Here is a 13,155-nt window from a genome sequence, read left to right as displayed (position 1 = left end):
GTTGCAGACCTGCAATACAATAAATATTAAAAGGCAACCTTTAGGCAGAAAGGAAATGACATCAGATAGAAATATGAGTGTAAACGAAAGAATGAAGAGCATCAAAAAATGGTAACTATGTGGGTAAACATAAGATTATCTTTCTTATTATTTAGAGAGGCTTAAAATATAATTGACTATTTAAGGAAGAATAATAACAACGAATTGTGGAATTTATAACATTTGCCTGAGTAAAATATATGACACCAACAGATAAAGGCTTGGAGGACAGAAATAAAAGTATACTATTATAAAGTTACCATATTGTATGTAAAGTGGCATAAAAGCACTTGAACGTGCACTGTGATATGTTAATGATGAGTACCATAAACCCTAAAGCAACCATTAAAATAATAAAACAAAGAGTTATAGTTAATAAGCCAAGAAAGGAGAAAAAAATGAATTATAAAACAATTAATACAATTGAAGAGACAAAAGAGGCTAAAAAGAACAAAGAAAGATGGGAACAATGAGAAAAACTACTAGTAAGATGATAAACTTAAGCTGAACCATAGCAATTATCATAATAAATCTAAACAGTCCAGGGAGTCACTGTAGCTCAGTGGTTGAGCACCTGCTTCACATGTATGAGGTCCTGGGTTCAATCTCTGGTACCTCCTAAAAACTAAAACTAAAACCAAACAAAAAAACCACAAACTCAATGGTCCAACTAATTCAGTTAAAAAGTATTAAGGTCAGATTTGATTTTAAAATAAAAAGACCCAATTACATGGTGTCTAGAAGAAACACACCTTTACTATAAAGGCACAAAAAGATAAAAGCAAAAGACTGGAAAATGAGATCTTGTTCTAAAACAAGCCAAAAGAAAGCTAGAATAATTATGTCATGGGAATGAAAACCATTTCACAAAGATAAAGAGCCCAATTCATCAGGTGGATATAAATGTTTATGCACTTAATAACAGAGATTCAAAATATGTGAAACAAAAACTGACAGAAGTGTAAGGTAGAAGAGACAAAGCCACAACAGCAGTCAGAGATTTCAAATTCATTCTCTCAGTTATTTATATAACAATCAGCAAAGATTTAGAAAATCAGCAAGGATTTAGAAGACTAGAACAACATAATCAGTCAACTTTAACTGGCATTTATAGAACACTCCACCTATAAATAGCAGAATACACCTTCTTTTAAAGTGTACACTGAAGACGTAAAATGATAGACCATATTCCAGACCATAAAATCAGTCTCAATAAATGTAAAGAGACTTAAGTCACACAAAATATGTTCTCTGACCACAATGGAATTAGATTGGAAATAAATATGAGAATGAGATCTCAAAAAATCCCCAAATATGTGGAAACAAAGTGAAATATTGCTAAATAACCCATGGGTCAAAGAAGATATCAAAAAGGAAATTGAATTGAATGAAAATGAAAACACAACTTATCAAAATCTCTGGGAAGCCATTATAGTACCAGGTAGAGGAAAATGTATAGCACTAAATGCCCATATCAGGGGGGATAAAAGATCTCAAATCAATAACCTCAGCTGCCAACTTCGAAATTCAGAAAAAGAATAACAGAGTTAACCCAAAATAAGCCAAAGGAATTAAATAATAAAGAAATAAAGATCAGAGTAGAAATAAAAGACGTAGAAAACATGAAGACAAATAGATAAAATACATTGAAAATTAGAAGATGAGCTAGACTAGGAGAAAATGTGCCAAGTATTTATCTGATAAAGGACTTGTATATCAAATATATAAAGACTTTCAAGATTCAATTATAAAAAAACAAATAACACAATTTTAAAAGAGAAAAATGGGGAAAAGGTCTGAATGGATACGTCAAAGAAAATATAGGGATGGCAAAAAATGTAACTAAAAGATGTCCATTAGGGAAACATGAGTTGGAACCACAATGAGATAACACTACAAACCTATTAGAAGACTGACCAATGCCAAGTACTGGCCAGATGGTGAAAGAATTAGAACTGTCCTACAGTGCTGGGAAAATAAAATTGTATTACCACCTTGGAAAATGTTTGGCAATTTCTTTAAAAAGATGAGGATTATGGTTTATAATACAAATACAAGAATGTTACCCTTTTACTAGGTGTTGAGAATATGGAGACACATGAGAAAAATACAACTAATGCAACTTACAGACTATAGTTACAAGTAATAATGTAATATTTTTGTAACAAAGGCAAAGAAGATACTATATCAATGTTAAAGGCCAAAAAAATATGGGATTTATATTTATAAGATATGAATATGATCAAGCTTTTTTTTTCAATTTCTCCATTAACAAGGAGATCTTGGTCATGTCATTTAACCAGTCTGTGCTCATTTATTTATCTTTCTGAACACTGGAGAAACAACTGAGTTTGTTTTTAGGATTAAATAAGATAAATGTGCCTTGCCTGGGTCTTTTATTTAAAGTAATACTTCTATAATTTGTTAAACTGACTCTTTTGTCTGTTATTTTATTTTTTGAAGTTGAAATAAAGTTTACTAAAAAAAAAAAGTTAAATATATACCTACCATATGATCTAGCCATTCCACTCCTAGGTATTTACCCAAGAGAAAAGACACCATAGGTCCACACAAAGCCCTATATACAAAAGTTCATGACAGCTTTGTTTGTAAATAGCCCAAAACTAGAAACAATCAAAATGTTCACCAACAGGTGAAAATAAACAGTTTATGGAACATCCACAGAGTGGAATATCACTCAGTCGTATAAAGGCATAACTACTGATGCATGAAACAACATGGATGAACCTCAAATTAATTATGTCACGTGAACTTCAACATCAAGTAATGTACAGTGACAGAAAGCAGATCAGTGATTGCTGGGGTAGGGATAGGATGAATGAATTATAAAGATTCATAAGGGGGAAGCGGACTTGGCCCAATGGATAGGGTGTCTGCCTACCACATGGGAGGTCCGCGGTTCAAACCCTGGGCCTCCTAGACCCATGTGGAGCTGGCCCATGTGCAGTGCTGATGCACTCAAGGAGTGCCCTGCCATTCAGGGGTGTCCTCCGCTAGGGAAACCCTACACGCAAGGAGTGAGGAGTGTGCCCCGTAAGAAGAGCCGCCCAGTGCAAAAGAAAGTGCAGCCTGCCCCAGAGTGGTGCTGCACACATAGAGGGCTGACACAGTCAATGACACAACACAACGAGACACAGATTCCCAGTGCCGCTGATAAGGATAGAAGCAGTCACAGAAGAACACACAGCAAATGGACACAGACAGCAAACAACTGGGGGGGGGAGGGGAAAGGGGGGAGAAATAAATGAAAAAAAAAAGATTCATGAGGAAACTTTGATGGTGGGGACTGATATATTCAATATTTTGGACATTTACAAATTGTACACTTTAAAAATGTGCACTTTATTGTAGGTCAATTCGTACATTGTTCAACAATTGTTAAACAATTCATACATTGTTTTAAAAAATTGTCTAACAGATTTGGACAAAAACCACTAATTAAGTATAATATATTCCAGGCATGTATTGAAATCTTAAAGGTGAAATGGAGAGGTGATCTCTTCCAACCCTGAAATTTTCTACTGATATTATAGAAGGTACTTCAAGGAAATAAATGAAGTATGCTGAAAAAATGGTACAATCAGTATCCTAAGTTGAGAAGAGGGAGAAAACTTAGTGCTGAAAGGGTCAAGAAGCCTTCTGGAGGAAGCAGCACTTGAGTTTTGACTTAGAAACTGTACAGTATATAAGAATGAGCAGTGGGCTGAGAGTGAAACCTGGTTGTAAAGGATGGCTCTACCATGTACTAGTTGTGGGACTTTGGGAAAGTCACATGCCTCTCTGGGTTTCACTTTGTAAAACGGTGGTTGGAAATCATTACCTTTCAGGTTTTTTATTTAATTCTGAAAAGAATGGTGTGCTATAGAGATGGAGAATATTATTGTTTAGTGTAAATCCACCATTGGATGCCTTTCTTTTCCTTTGGTGATCTGTGGTCTACAAAACTCTGCCATTATAAAATAACACTTCACAAAGTCAAGGGCAAAAAATATACATTCACACAAATCTCACCCATGCACACAAACCAACATAAACACACACAAACTTAAACAGATAAACTTGGAAATACGTATTTTCGGAAACAGTCTTGCTCAAACACCCATGCACAAACACATAGAGGCAACAGATGGAAAGAATTAACAAAGTCCAAAAGATGTGGCAAAGCTAGCTGCCCAATTACTGTTCCATGACTAGCCCCTCGGTGAAAGTAAGGTCCACTCCAGACTGTCCTATCCCCTCCAGCCAATTTCATCTAACAAGCCACATCAATCCCAACGCACCGAGCACCAGCCAATTTGGCTTCTCGCGTTGTCCATAATCTGGGCCCTTCTCTCTCTCTCATTTGACCACTTCCTTTCCAATGTCAAAGGAAGTGGAGCAAAAATAGCCCAGAGAAAAAAGAGAAAGACAGGGTGGAGAAAAAGAGAAAGAAAAAACACAAAGAAACAATAAAGTTCATTTCATTCATTCAACAAATATTTAAATGCCAGGCTTTATGGTAGGTGAGGGCAATTCAACCATGATCAAAACAGAAAATGTACTTCTCCTCCTTGAGTTCATAAGAGCAGATACATACTGACAAGTAACCAAATAATTATACATCTTTAATTCTTTCACTAATCTAGTGTTGGTTCAATTATTTCTTTAAAAAATATGATCAGAGGTGAGAGCTTGAGAAGATATCCGGTCAGTAACCTGAGGTTAGTCTAAATATCCTACACTGTGACATGGGCACAATAAACACCAACCTCCTAATGTTGCTGTGAGGATCCAACGACATGTTTAACAAAGCACTTACTCAGTGCCTGGCACAGGAAGTAAATGCCCAGTTGATGTTTTCTGGCTTGGAAAAAAATACTGAATGAAGTCTCAACAGAAAGCAGAGAATGTAAGCCCCCAGTGCCATTCACAGTGAATGCTCAGCTTCTTGGCAGAGTCAGGGACTTAGAAGAACCCAGAGCTAGCACTCTGAGTTGAACTCTAGGGAGCCCCCTTTCTCATCTTCTCCTGCATGCTGGCATCATTTCCAATTCTCTCTTCCCCAGCTCCAGTTAGCAAAGACTGTGACAAATCGCTTGAATCCCTCAGCTCAGTCCCTGAGATAATATATTTACAGACCAAGGCCTTCAAATATGCAACCTGAAGGCCTTTTAAATAGGGAAGGTCAAATCCTCTTAAGGATCGGCAACCCTTTGATATATGACTTTGAAGGTCTAAGTCATTGCATCAGAAATTCCTTCCAACTACATCTTTCTGCCAATCTTTGCTTGAAATGATACCAAAAAGTACACAGGGATGGGTACCAGGTTACAATCACTAAGCAATGAAACCTTCCAATATCTTCCAAAACCAGATGGCACCAAATCTCCACAGGCATTAGAAAATCCTAGTGTCCCTCCTTTCTTACACTATCCCAAGGAACTGGGATGTCGTGGGCTTTCTACCTACCTGTGTAGAGGTCAGTGTCTGTATATTCATCCACTTTCTTGTGCTGCAGAATATAATCAGAGACCTTGGTCCCAATAGCCGGCTGAACATCCACCCACTCCAAGGAGACCACAGTGCTGGAAGGCTCCACTGTTGGCGACAGCCGTAGCCTACAGGAAATAACAGGGAAGCTTGCTTGTTTGCCATCCAGCATCAGCTGGGCCCCAAAAGGCTGCATGTGTCAAGATTAACAGCCTGGGTTCAGATCCTGATTCTATCTACCACAAACCCCTGTATGGCCCCAGACAAATTAGTTTACCTCTCAGAGCCTCTCCTTCCTCATTCTTAAAATGGGGAGAAGATGAGCTAACTTTCAGGACTGATTAGAATTCAGTAAAGTAATCCAAGCACACAGTCTGTGCTCAAGTTGAAAAGCTCTCCATTTATTTAAACTGTATTACTAAGGATGCTTGTTTTCAATTGAGTTGACAGTACCTTCAAATACTATAGCTTTCACTCTCTCTGCCATTCTCATCCATCCCCAATATAGAAATTAACTGTTTAATATTCTTGAGTCAATATTCCCTTGAAAGGGGCAGAAATCCTGGGTGAATCCTCTTATAAAGCAAGGAATAATCAAAGGATTGAAGGTAAAAACCGGAACGGTCCCTAGAAAGAGTGAAGTAGCATTTCCTCATTTCATAGAAGGGGAAAATAAGGCTCAGAAAAGGAAAATGACTTGCACAAGGTTACACAGCAAGTTGGGACAGAACCAGGATGGTAACTTGGCTTGTCTGCAGCCCATATCTCTTTCTTTCCCCTGCACTGCACCGTCTCTTCAGGGACTATCCTATGTAGTACATGACTGGTTTTACCGGTCCCTCCTATGCTTCTAATACCACTCTCCCCCTTTACCACACTCATCCAACAAAGATACACTTCCTTTACTTCTTCAAAGGGTGAATTTCCTACCTGCTTCCTGTGTGCTGTACTTTGGGCCTGAAATGCGATTTTTACCACCCTTGCCCTGGCGAACACCTACTGTAAGTCAGGTCTCATCAGAGAGGCTTCCCTGACCATTCCCCCTCACTTCCAACTAAGGCATCTACCCCCATTATTCTCTCCATTAGCATCAATTTGTTTTTCTTTCAGGTTTTTCTTATTTAAAATTTCTAGTTTTTTTGTCCTCTGATGCTCCCTTCTCCTGTCCCTCAAAACCTTCAGCTTCCTAAGTGCGTGGATTGTGCCTCTCTTGTTTGGTGATGTATCTCCAGTGTCTGGCACACAGCAGGGGTTCAAAAATTATTTGCTGAATTTATGAATAAAATAAGGTTTCTTAAGAGATGCTCTCCACTTTCTATCTGTAGCCCCAGTGTCTAACACACGGTCTGACCAAACAGTAGTCAGGCATTCAGTAACCCTTTGCTGAATGGAGGAAGGAGGCAATAATGGAATGAGTGACATCATTCAAATCAGCACACTGCACTATCATTGTTCACTCCTGAGCCACATATTGCTGGTCCATCAGAGCTCTCTTCCTTCCCAAAGAAGGTGGTAGGGGGAGAGGCCCCAGACACTTCATGGATCTGGTTAGGAACCTTGAGAACAGAAGTGAGCCGTAGTGAGGGCTGGTAGGACAAGAGAGGGGTCCACGGAAAGGGGAGGCCAGAGGAGGAGGGGCCATACATACGTACACCGGCTGCAGGAGGGGGCTGCAGTTGGGGAGCCCACTGGCATCAAAGGCACTGAGGTCACACCTGCACCAGTCATCGATCACGTCCCCTTTCCCTGAGCACCAGTAGGAGCTCATCAGCGCACTCTTGAAGGCCTGGAATAAAGGACAGAAGAGATGATGATGGCAATGGTGGAGAGACAGACTGAAGGGGCCGAGGGCCATGATGGTAGCTGGCCAAGGCTTGAGGACAGCACTCCTCGGCAGATGACACCACCTCATCCCTAAATCAGGAGCACCCTACAACCAGGCTCTCCCATCCTGAACCACTCTCTATTCAGCAGTCAGAATTTTCCCTGAGAAACAGTGCTAAGGTCCACTGAGAGCCTCCTCTAGGCCAGGCGCTCTGTGCATATTAACCGAATCCATCTGCACAACAAACCTATAAGAAAGATATTATTTTCATCATCATCATTATTATTACCACTTCCCACTTTACAAATTGGAAAGTTGAGGCACACAGAAGCTAAGTAACCTGCCTAAAATTCGCACCTAGTAAGTGATGGAGCTGGGATCTGATTCCAGGCAGTCTGGCTCCCGAGCCTGCCTTCTTCAACACCTTGGTATTCTGCTTCTTACAGAAGTTTGGCCATTTCAGTGCCCGTCTTAAAACCTTTGAAAGACTCCCCACAACCCTCATGATGAAGGCTACACTCCACACTCTAGCTCCTGGCCACCTCCCCAGTCTCACTTCCCACCACCAACTTCACTTTCCTTTGCACTCTACCACTTTCCTTTGCACTCCACAGGCCCTGCCCATGAAACCACTAACATTTCCATCAATCTATTTTAACTGTGCTCTAAATCCAGGGACAGCAAAATGTTTCTGTAGAGGGCCAGATGGTAAATATTTTCATCTTTGTGGCCAGGAAGTCTCTGTAACAATGACTTAACTCTTCCTTTGTAGCATGAAAGCAGCACAGATAGTACTTAAATGAATGGGCGTGGTTGTGTTCCAATAAAATTTTATTTTCAAAAACAGGCAGGGGTTGGATTGGTCTGGGTCATTGTTTGCTAACCCCTGCTCTAAATGGTGATCAGTTTTCTATTTAATTGTAATGTACTTCTTTGCCTTAAACACACACACACACACTTTGTCCTCTCTGCCTGGGATATTCCCTCGCACTTCAATTATTTCTTTTGGTCTCTGTGGGAAAACATCCCTGGCTTGCATATGCCTGGATCATGCTCCTGCTCTGGATTCCATAACACCCTAAACTGCACCTACCATGACATTTACTTGTCTGGCTCACCCAACAGATTAGGCTCCTACCCAGGGCAAGGACCACGACTATTCTCAGGGGACCTAGGGCAGTTATTCATTCAATATTCCGTGAATAAATGAATGGACACTGGAAAACTGCTCATTAATATTTGGCAGCGAAGAGAACATGGAAGCTGTTTCTTCAGTTTAGCTTAGGACAGGGATCAAGTCCTCCTCTGCCTTTGGGTAAGGTATGGAAGATGCTCAGTGTGTGCTTGATGCTTGAGGAATAGAGGGATGAAATCATTCCTTTTCAATCAACGTTTCAAGGCTGGGGGGTTTAGAATGCATGACAGACCTCTTTAAACTTAGGGATTCCAGGAAATGTTGATCTCTTGCTCCTTTGCCAGGGAACAGGTTCTATGTGCACGCTTTCTTTCCTTTTTCTTTTTCTTTTTTTAATTTTTTACTTTCTCTGTGCTTTTTAAATGAAAAATTCACACTGGCTATGACCAAGGACACCTGATTAATGAGGACTCACTTTTTTCCATTGTATGTTGTGTTCGAAGGACTCAAGTGCAACATATTTGTGTAAAGCAGGGCTGGGCTTTGCCTCTTTAGTTACCTAGAACACGGATCTGAAGGTCGAAGACGTGTATCAAGATGGCTAGTGTTTAAGTTTGCATCTCATTTCTCCCAGAGCCTATGACAATGCAGCTTCAATTATTCTAGTCACATATTCCTATCCACATCTTCTGCTAGGGAATGAAACATGATCTAATGTCTCCTGAATTAAAATTAGAATAAATGCTAATGTTCATGAACATTCCTCTACTTACACAGTGCAAGGCACTTGAAGTGCATTTTTAAAATGTAGCTCTCACCACAGTCCTGAGATACAGATATTATGGTCCTCATTTACAGGTGAGAAAACTACGACTCAGAGTGGTGAAGCGATTTTCTCAAAATCACACGGCAAAGTAAATGGTGGGAGCAGGATTCTAGCTTGGATCTTTATGATGCCTAAGCAGATGTCTCTTCTGTTCTATCATGCAAGGAAGTGGGATTAACCTCAAACAGAGTTGCCAGATTTAGTAAATAAAAATGCGGGGTGCCAAGTTCACTTTGAATTTCAGATAAATAGCAATAAAAAATGTGGTATAAGTAAGTTCCATGTAACAGTTGCACATAAAATGTTGGTCACAGGATCTGGCACACAGTAGGGGCAGTGTTCCTACTAACATGCCAGAACCTTTGCTGGGAATAAATATCTGTCCTTTTACCAGCACCAGAGGGAGACACTCTCATGAGGACTGACACCAGAGGGGATGGCCTGAGGTCATGTTTACTGGCATACCTTTTCCATCTCTGCAATACTTGGGACATATTTACACTGAAAAATAAATCTTCATTGCTAATCTAAAATTTAAATTTACCTGGACGCCCTATATTTTATCCAGCAGCCCTAACCCCAAGGAGTCACACAAGTATCCATGGCATCTCTTCTTCCACTCAAAAATTCTATTTTGATGAGAAGATGAAATAATAAGACTTTTCCCTGCTCCCCACTTGGTACTCTGGCATAAAGGGGCTGGAGTAAGCAGAATAATGATCCCCAAAGATATCAGGCTTGGAAACTATGTATCTTACCTTATATGGAAAAAGGATCTTTGCAGGTATGGCTTAATTAAGGATCATGAGATGGGGAAATTACCCTATATAATATAATTTGCTCTTAAATGTAATCAAAAGTGTCCTTAGAAGAAAGAGGCAAAGGGAGATTTGACATGGAAAAAGATATGACATCATGACAGAGATTGGAGTGATGCGACTACAAGCCAAGGAATGCTGGAAGTCACCAGAAGTGAAAGGAAGCAAGGAAGGATTCTCCCCTAGAGTCTACGAGGGAACATGGTCCTGCTGACATGTTTATTTAAGCTTTATAAAGTTTATTTATAAAGAAACTCAATTTGGAATTCTGACTTCCAGGATGAGGACATAATACATTTCCCTTGTTTTACGCTACCAAGTATGTACATTTGTTACAGCAGCCACAGGAAACTAATAAAGGGGTCAGCCATCAACTTGGTCCTGGAAGACACTTTAGAATTCTACAAATCCATCCTCCCACATTTTATAAAAATAAGAAGTTGGGGGGGTGCAGGGAAGGGGGAACAGGGGAGAAGCCATTGCACAAGGATTGGTAAGACTGAAGCAAAGTTTGAGTGGAAACATCCCACACATCATCTGACCCTATCCCTAGTTTAATCTGTGGTGAAACTGGGAGCAAGAGAAAAGATAAACCAGTTTAAAGAAGAGTTGGTCAAGAATAGCTTGGCCTGACTACTAACAAGAGTCCTGAGAATGACTTTTATTCTTGAAAGCCTAAAACTTGTGTGTTCTCCACAATCTAATCATCCCGGTCTAATGGCCTTCCTTGTATAAACTATAAATTATTAAATAATATGATATTGGAAGCCAGAATGACGAAACCAATGGTGCTGCTGACAGTAATAAAAATAATGTGGATATCAGGTTGAGAGGTGGAGGCATGTCTGCTGCTGAATGCTGAGGGGTTCTGTAAAGTAGATGATAGAGAATAGGAGAGAGTCTAGGGAAATGGGCTTTGCCTCTTATTAGATGGTTGACCTTGGAAACATTGTGTGCTTATGTTACTATGTTCACAACTCCAAAAAATAAAGTTAATATTAGAACTTTTATATCAAGTTGAATGGGAAGATTAAATGTGATCATGCATGTAAATGATCTTAGAACAGAGCCTAGAATTATATAGTAGGTGTGCAACAAATGTTAGCAATCATTATTATGAAGTAGAAAGTTTACAGGTTTTAAAGACAAACATTTTCAGTATCCAGTCCCAGCTCTACCACCTACAAGCCATAAGACCAAGTTGTTTCACATTGTTTTGAGTCTCCATTTCCTTACCTGTAAAATGGAGCTTTCAGGGTTACTGAGCTCAAGAAAGTCAGTAAAATGTCTGGCCCAACATCTGGCATACAGGCAGAACTCTGTCCGACAATGTGCCAGAGCCTGTTGTGGGAACAAATGTCCATTCTGCTACCAGCACCAGAGCGAGGCACGCTCATGAGGACAGAAACCACATGGGACAGCATGAGGTCATGTTGACTGCCAGACCTTCCCTCCCTTTGGTTTGCAGTTTCCCCCTAATGAAATTAACATGCACCACTGTTTGTGGCTTAAGATTCTGTAACATCGCCAGTCAGAGCTAAGAGCTTAATTATCGTAATGGTGAAGTCCAGGGCAATGGGTGAAAGTGACACAAATGGTAAGATTTTGCTTTAGACTCCAACAAGAGGAGGAGACAGAACAACCTGTTTGGTGTGTGTGTATGTGTTTTTGCTTTTGCATGTGTGTGGTTTTTGTAATCAAGAGGAGCTTGAGTTTGTGAAAAACAAAACAGGAAATCTCTCTGGACTTTGTGAGTTTCACTAGCCAGGCAGCTCTTGGGAAGAAATCTTGCCTCTGAGTCTCTGTATCCACTGGCTCCTTCCCAAAGCCTGAGGAACAAAACGGGGACTGGCGCAATGGCCAGGCAAACCCTGAATAGAGCAAAAACACACCCTGATAAAAGACCAGCATCAAACAGGGAGCGCTCACAAAGCAGCAGAAGCCAGCATGGGGGCAGCACAGGATCATGCTTTCCTTACGTCTTTAGTATTTGTGCAACATCTCATTCAGAGTCCAATTAGATCCCAGGGGAGGAGAATCATAGAATGTTCCAGCTTCAAGGGGACTCTGTAAATCTTCTAATCTAATTCATTTTACAGATGCAGATCCAGTGGCCCAGAGAAGCTAACTGGCTGGTCCAAGGTGATGGAGCAACTTTATGATAAAGCTACTCTATTCCTCCATTTAATCCTTTAACATGGGTACCCTATACCCATTTACAGATGACCATGTAGGAATAGGGATTGAATTAAGCCCACCTGAATCCTGGCATCTTTGAACTTTCCAGGTTACACAGGAACAATAAATTCCATCATTTCATCCAAAATATCATTTTCAGCCATTCTGCTTGTGTCATGTATGTGTATGTCTGTGTGCATGCAGATGTGTATATGTGTGTGTTTTCAGAGGAAAAGGAAACCATACACGGAGGTATTGTTGATTCCTGGCTTTTACTAACTGGAGGGACTTGGGAAATAAATCTTGTACTTAATACAAAGGCTACATTTACATGGCCATTGGTTTTCATAACAAAGAAAGTTTGCATTTCCATAACTTGTAAATGGTTCCAACTACTGGCTAATTAGCTAGCAAACCAAGCTAGGCAGAAGAAGAAAGCAGCCACAAAAATGTTAAGCAGTCAAAAATAAACTAGGACTTATTCCTGACTCTATTGTTGCTTTCCTATGTGAACTTGCAAAACGTGGTCCCTCACTCTACGCCTCATTTTCCCCACCTGTAAAATGAGAAGGAAGATGATATGCTTTTGAAGACTTCATTCAGTTCAATAAGCAGTCACTGAACTTCCAAATCCATGCATTGCGCTATCTAGATACTAAGAAGAGAGATGAACAAGACCCAGTCCCTAACTTCAAAGGGCTCATGGTTTAAGGGTGAAGACACATGCAAACAAACCATTACAATTATTATGGTTCAAATGTTATGAAGTAATACATGCACAGGAGGCTGTGGGAATAGCTATAAAAATTACGACAATGTCTTAGAAATATTACACTTCTAAGTA

The 13,155-nt window shown here is 40.0% G+C and overlaps 1 protein-coding gene across 3 annotated transcripts in view; it reads right to left on the bottom strand.

Moving 5' to 3' along the window:
- The window catches only part of ASTN2 (astrotactin 2), a 950,369-nt gene that overhangs the window by 150,540 nt on the left and 786,674 nt on the right, over positions 1-13,155 (bottom strand). For all 3 annotated transcript variants that reach the window (XM_058302487.1, XM_058302488.1, XM_058302489.1), the window contains 2 exons: positions 7,182-7,315; positions 5,509-5,657 (listed from right to left, as the gene is read on the bottom strand). In XM_058302487.1, the coding sequence (XP_058158470.1) occupies positions 5,509-5,657; positions 7,182-7,315 (283 nt within the window). The remainder of the gene's footprint in view (positions 1-5,508; positions 5,658-7,181; positions 7,316-13,155) is intronic.

The sequence above is a fragment of the Dasypus novemcinctus genome, chromosome 8 (genome assembly GCF_030445035.2).
Source record: "Dasypus novemcinctus isolate mDasNov1 chromosome 8, mDasNov1.1.hap2, whole genome shotgun sequence".
Taxonomy (NCBI): Eukaryota; Metazoa; Chordata; class Mammalia; order Cingulata; family Dasypodidae; genus Dasypus; species Dasypus novemcinctus.
Note: the sequence above shows the minus strand (reverse complement) of the source record. Positions and strands in the feature narration are given on the sequence as shown.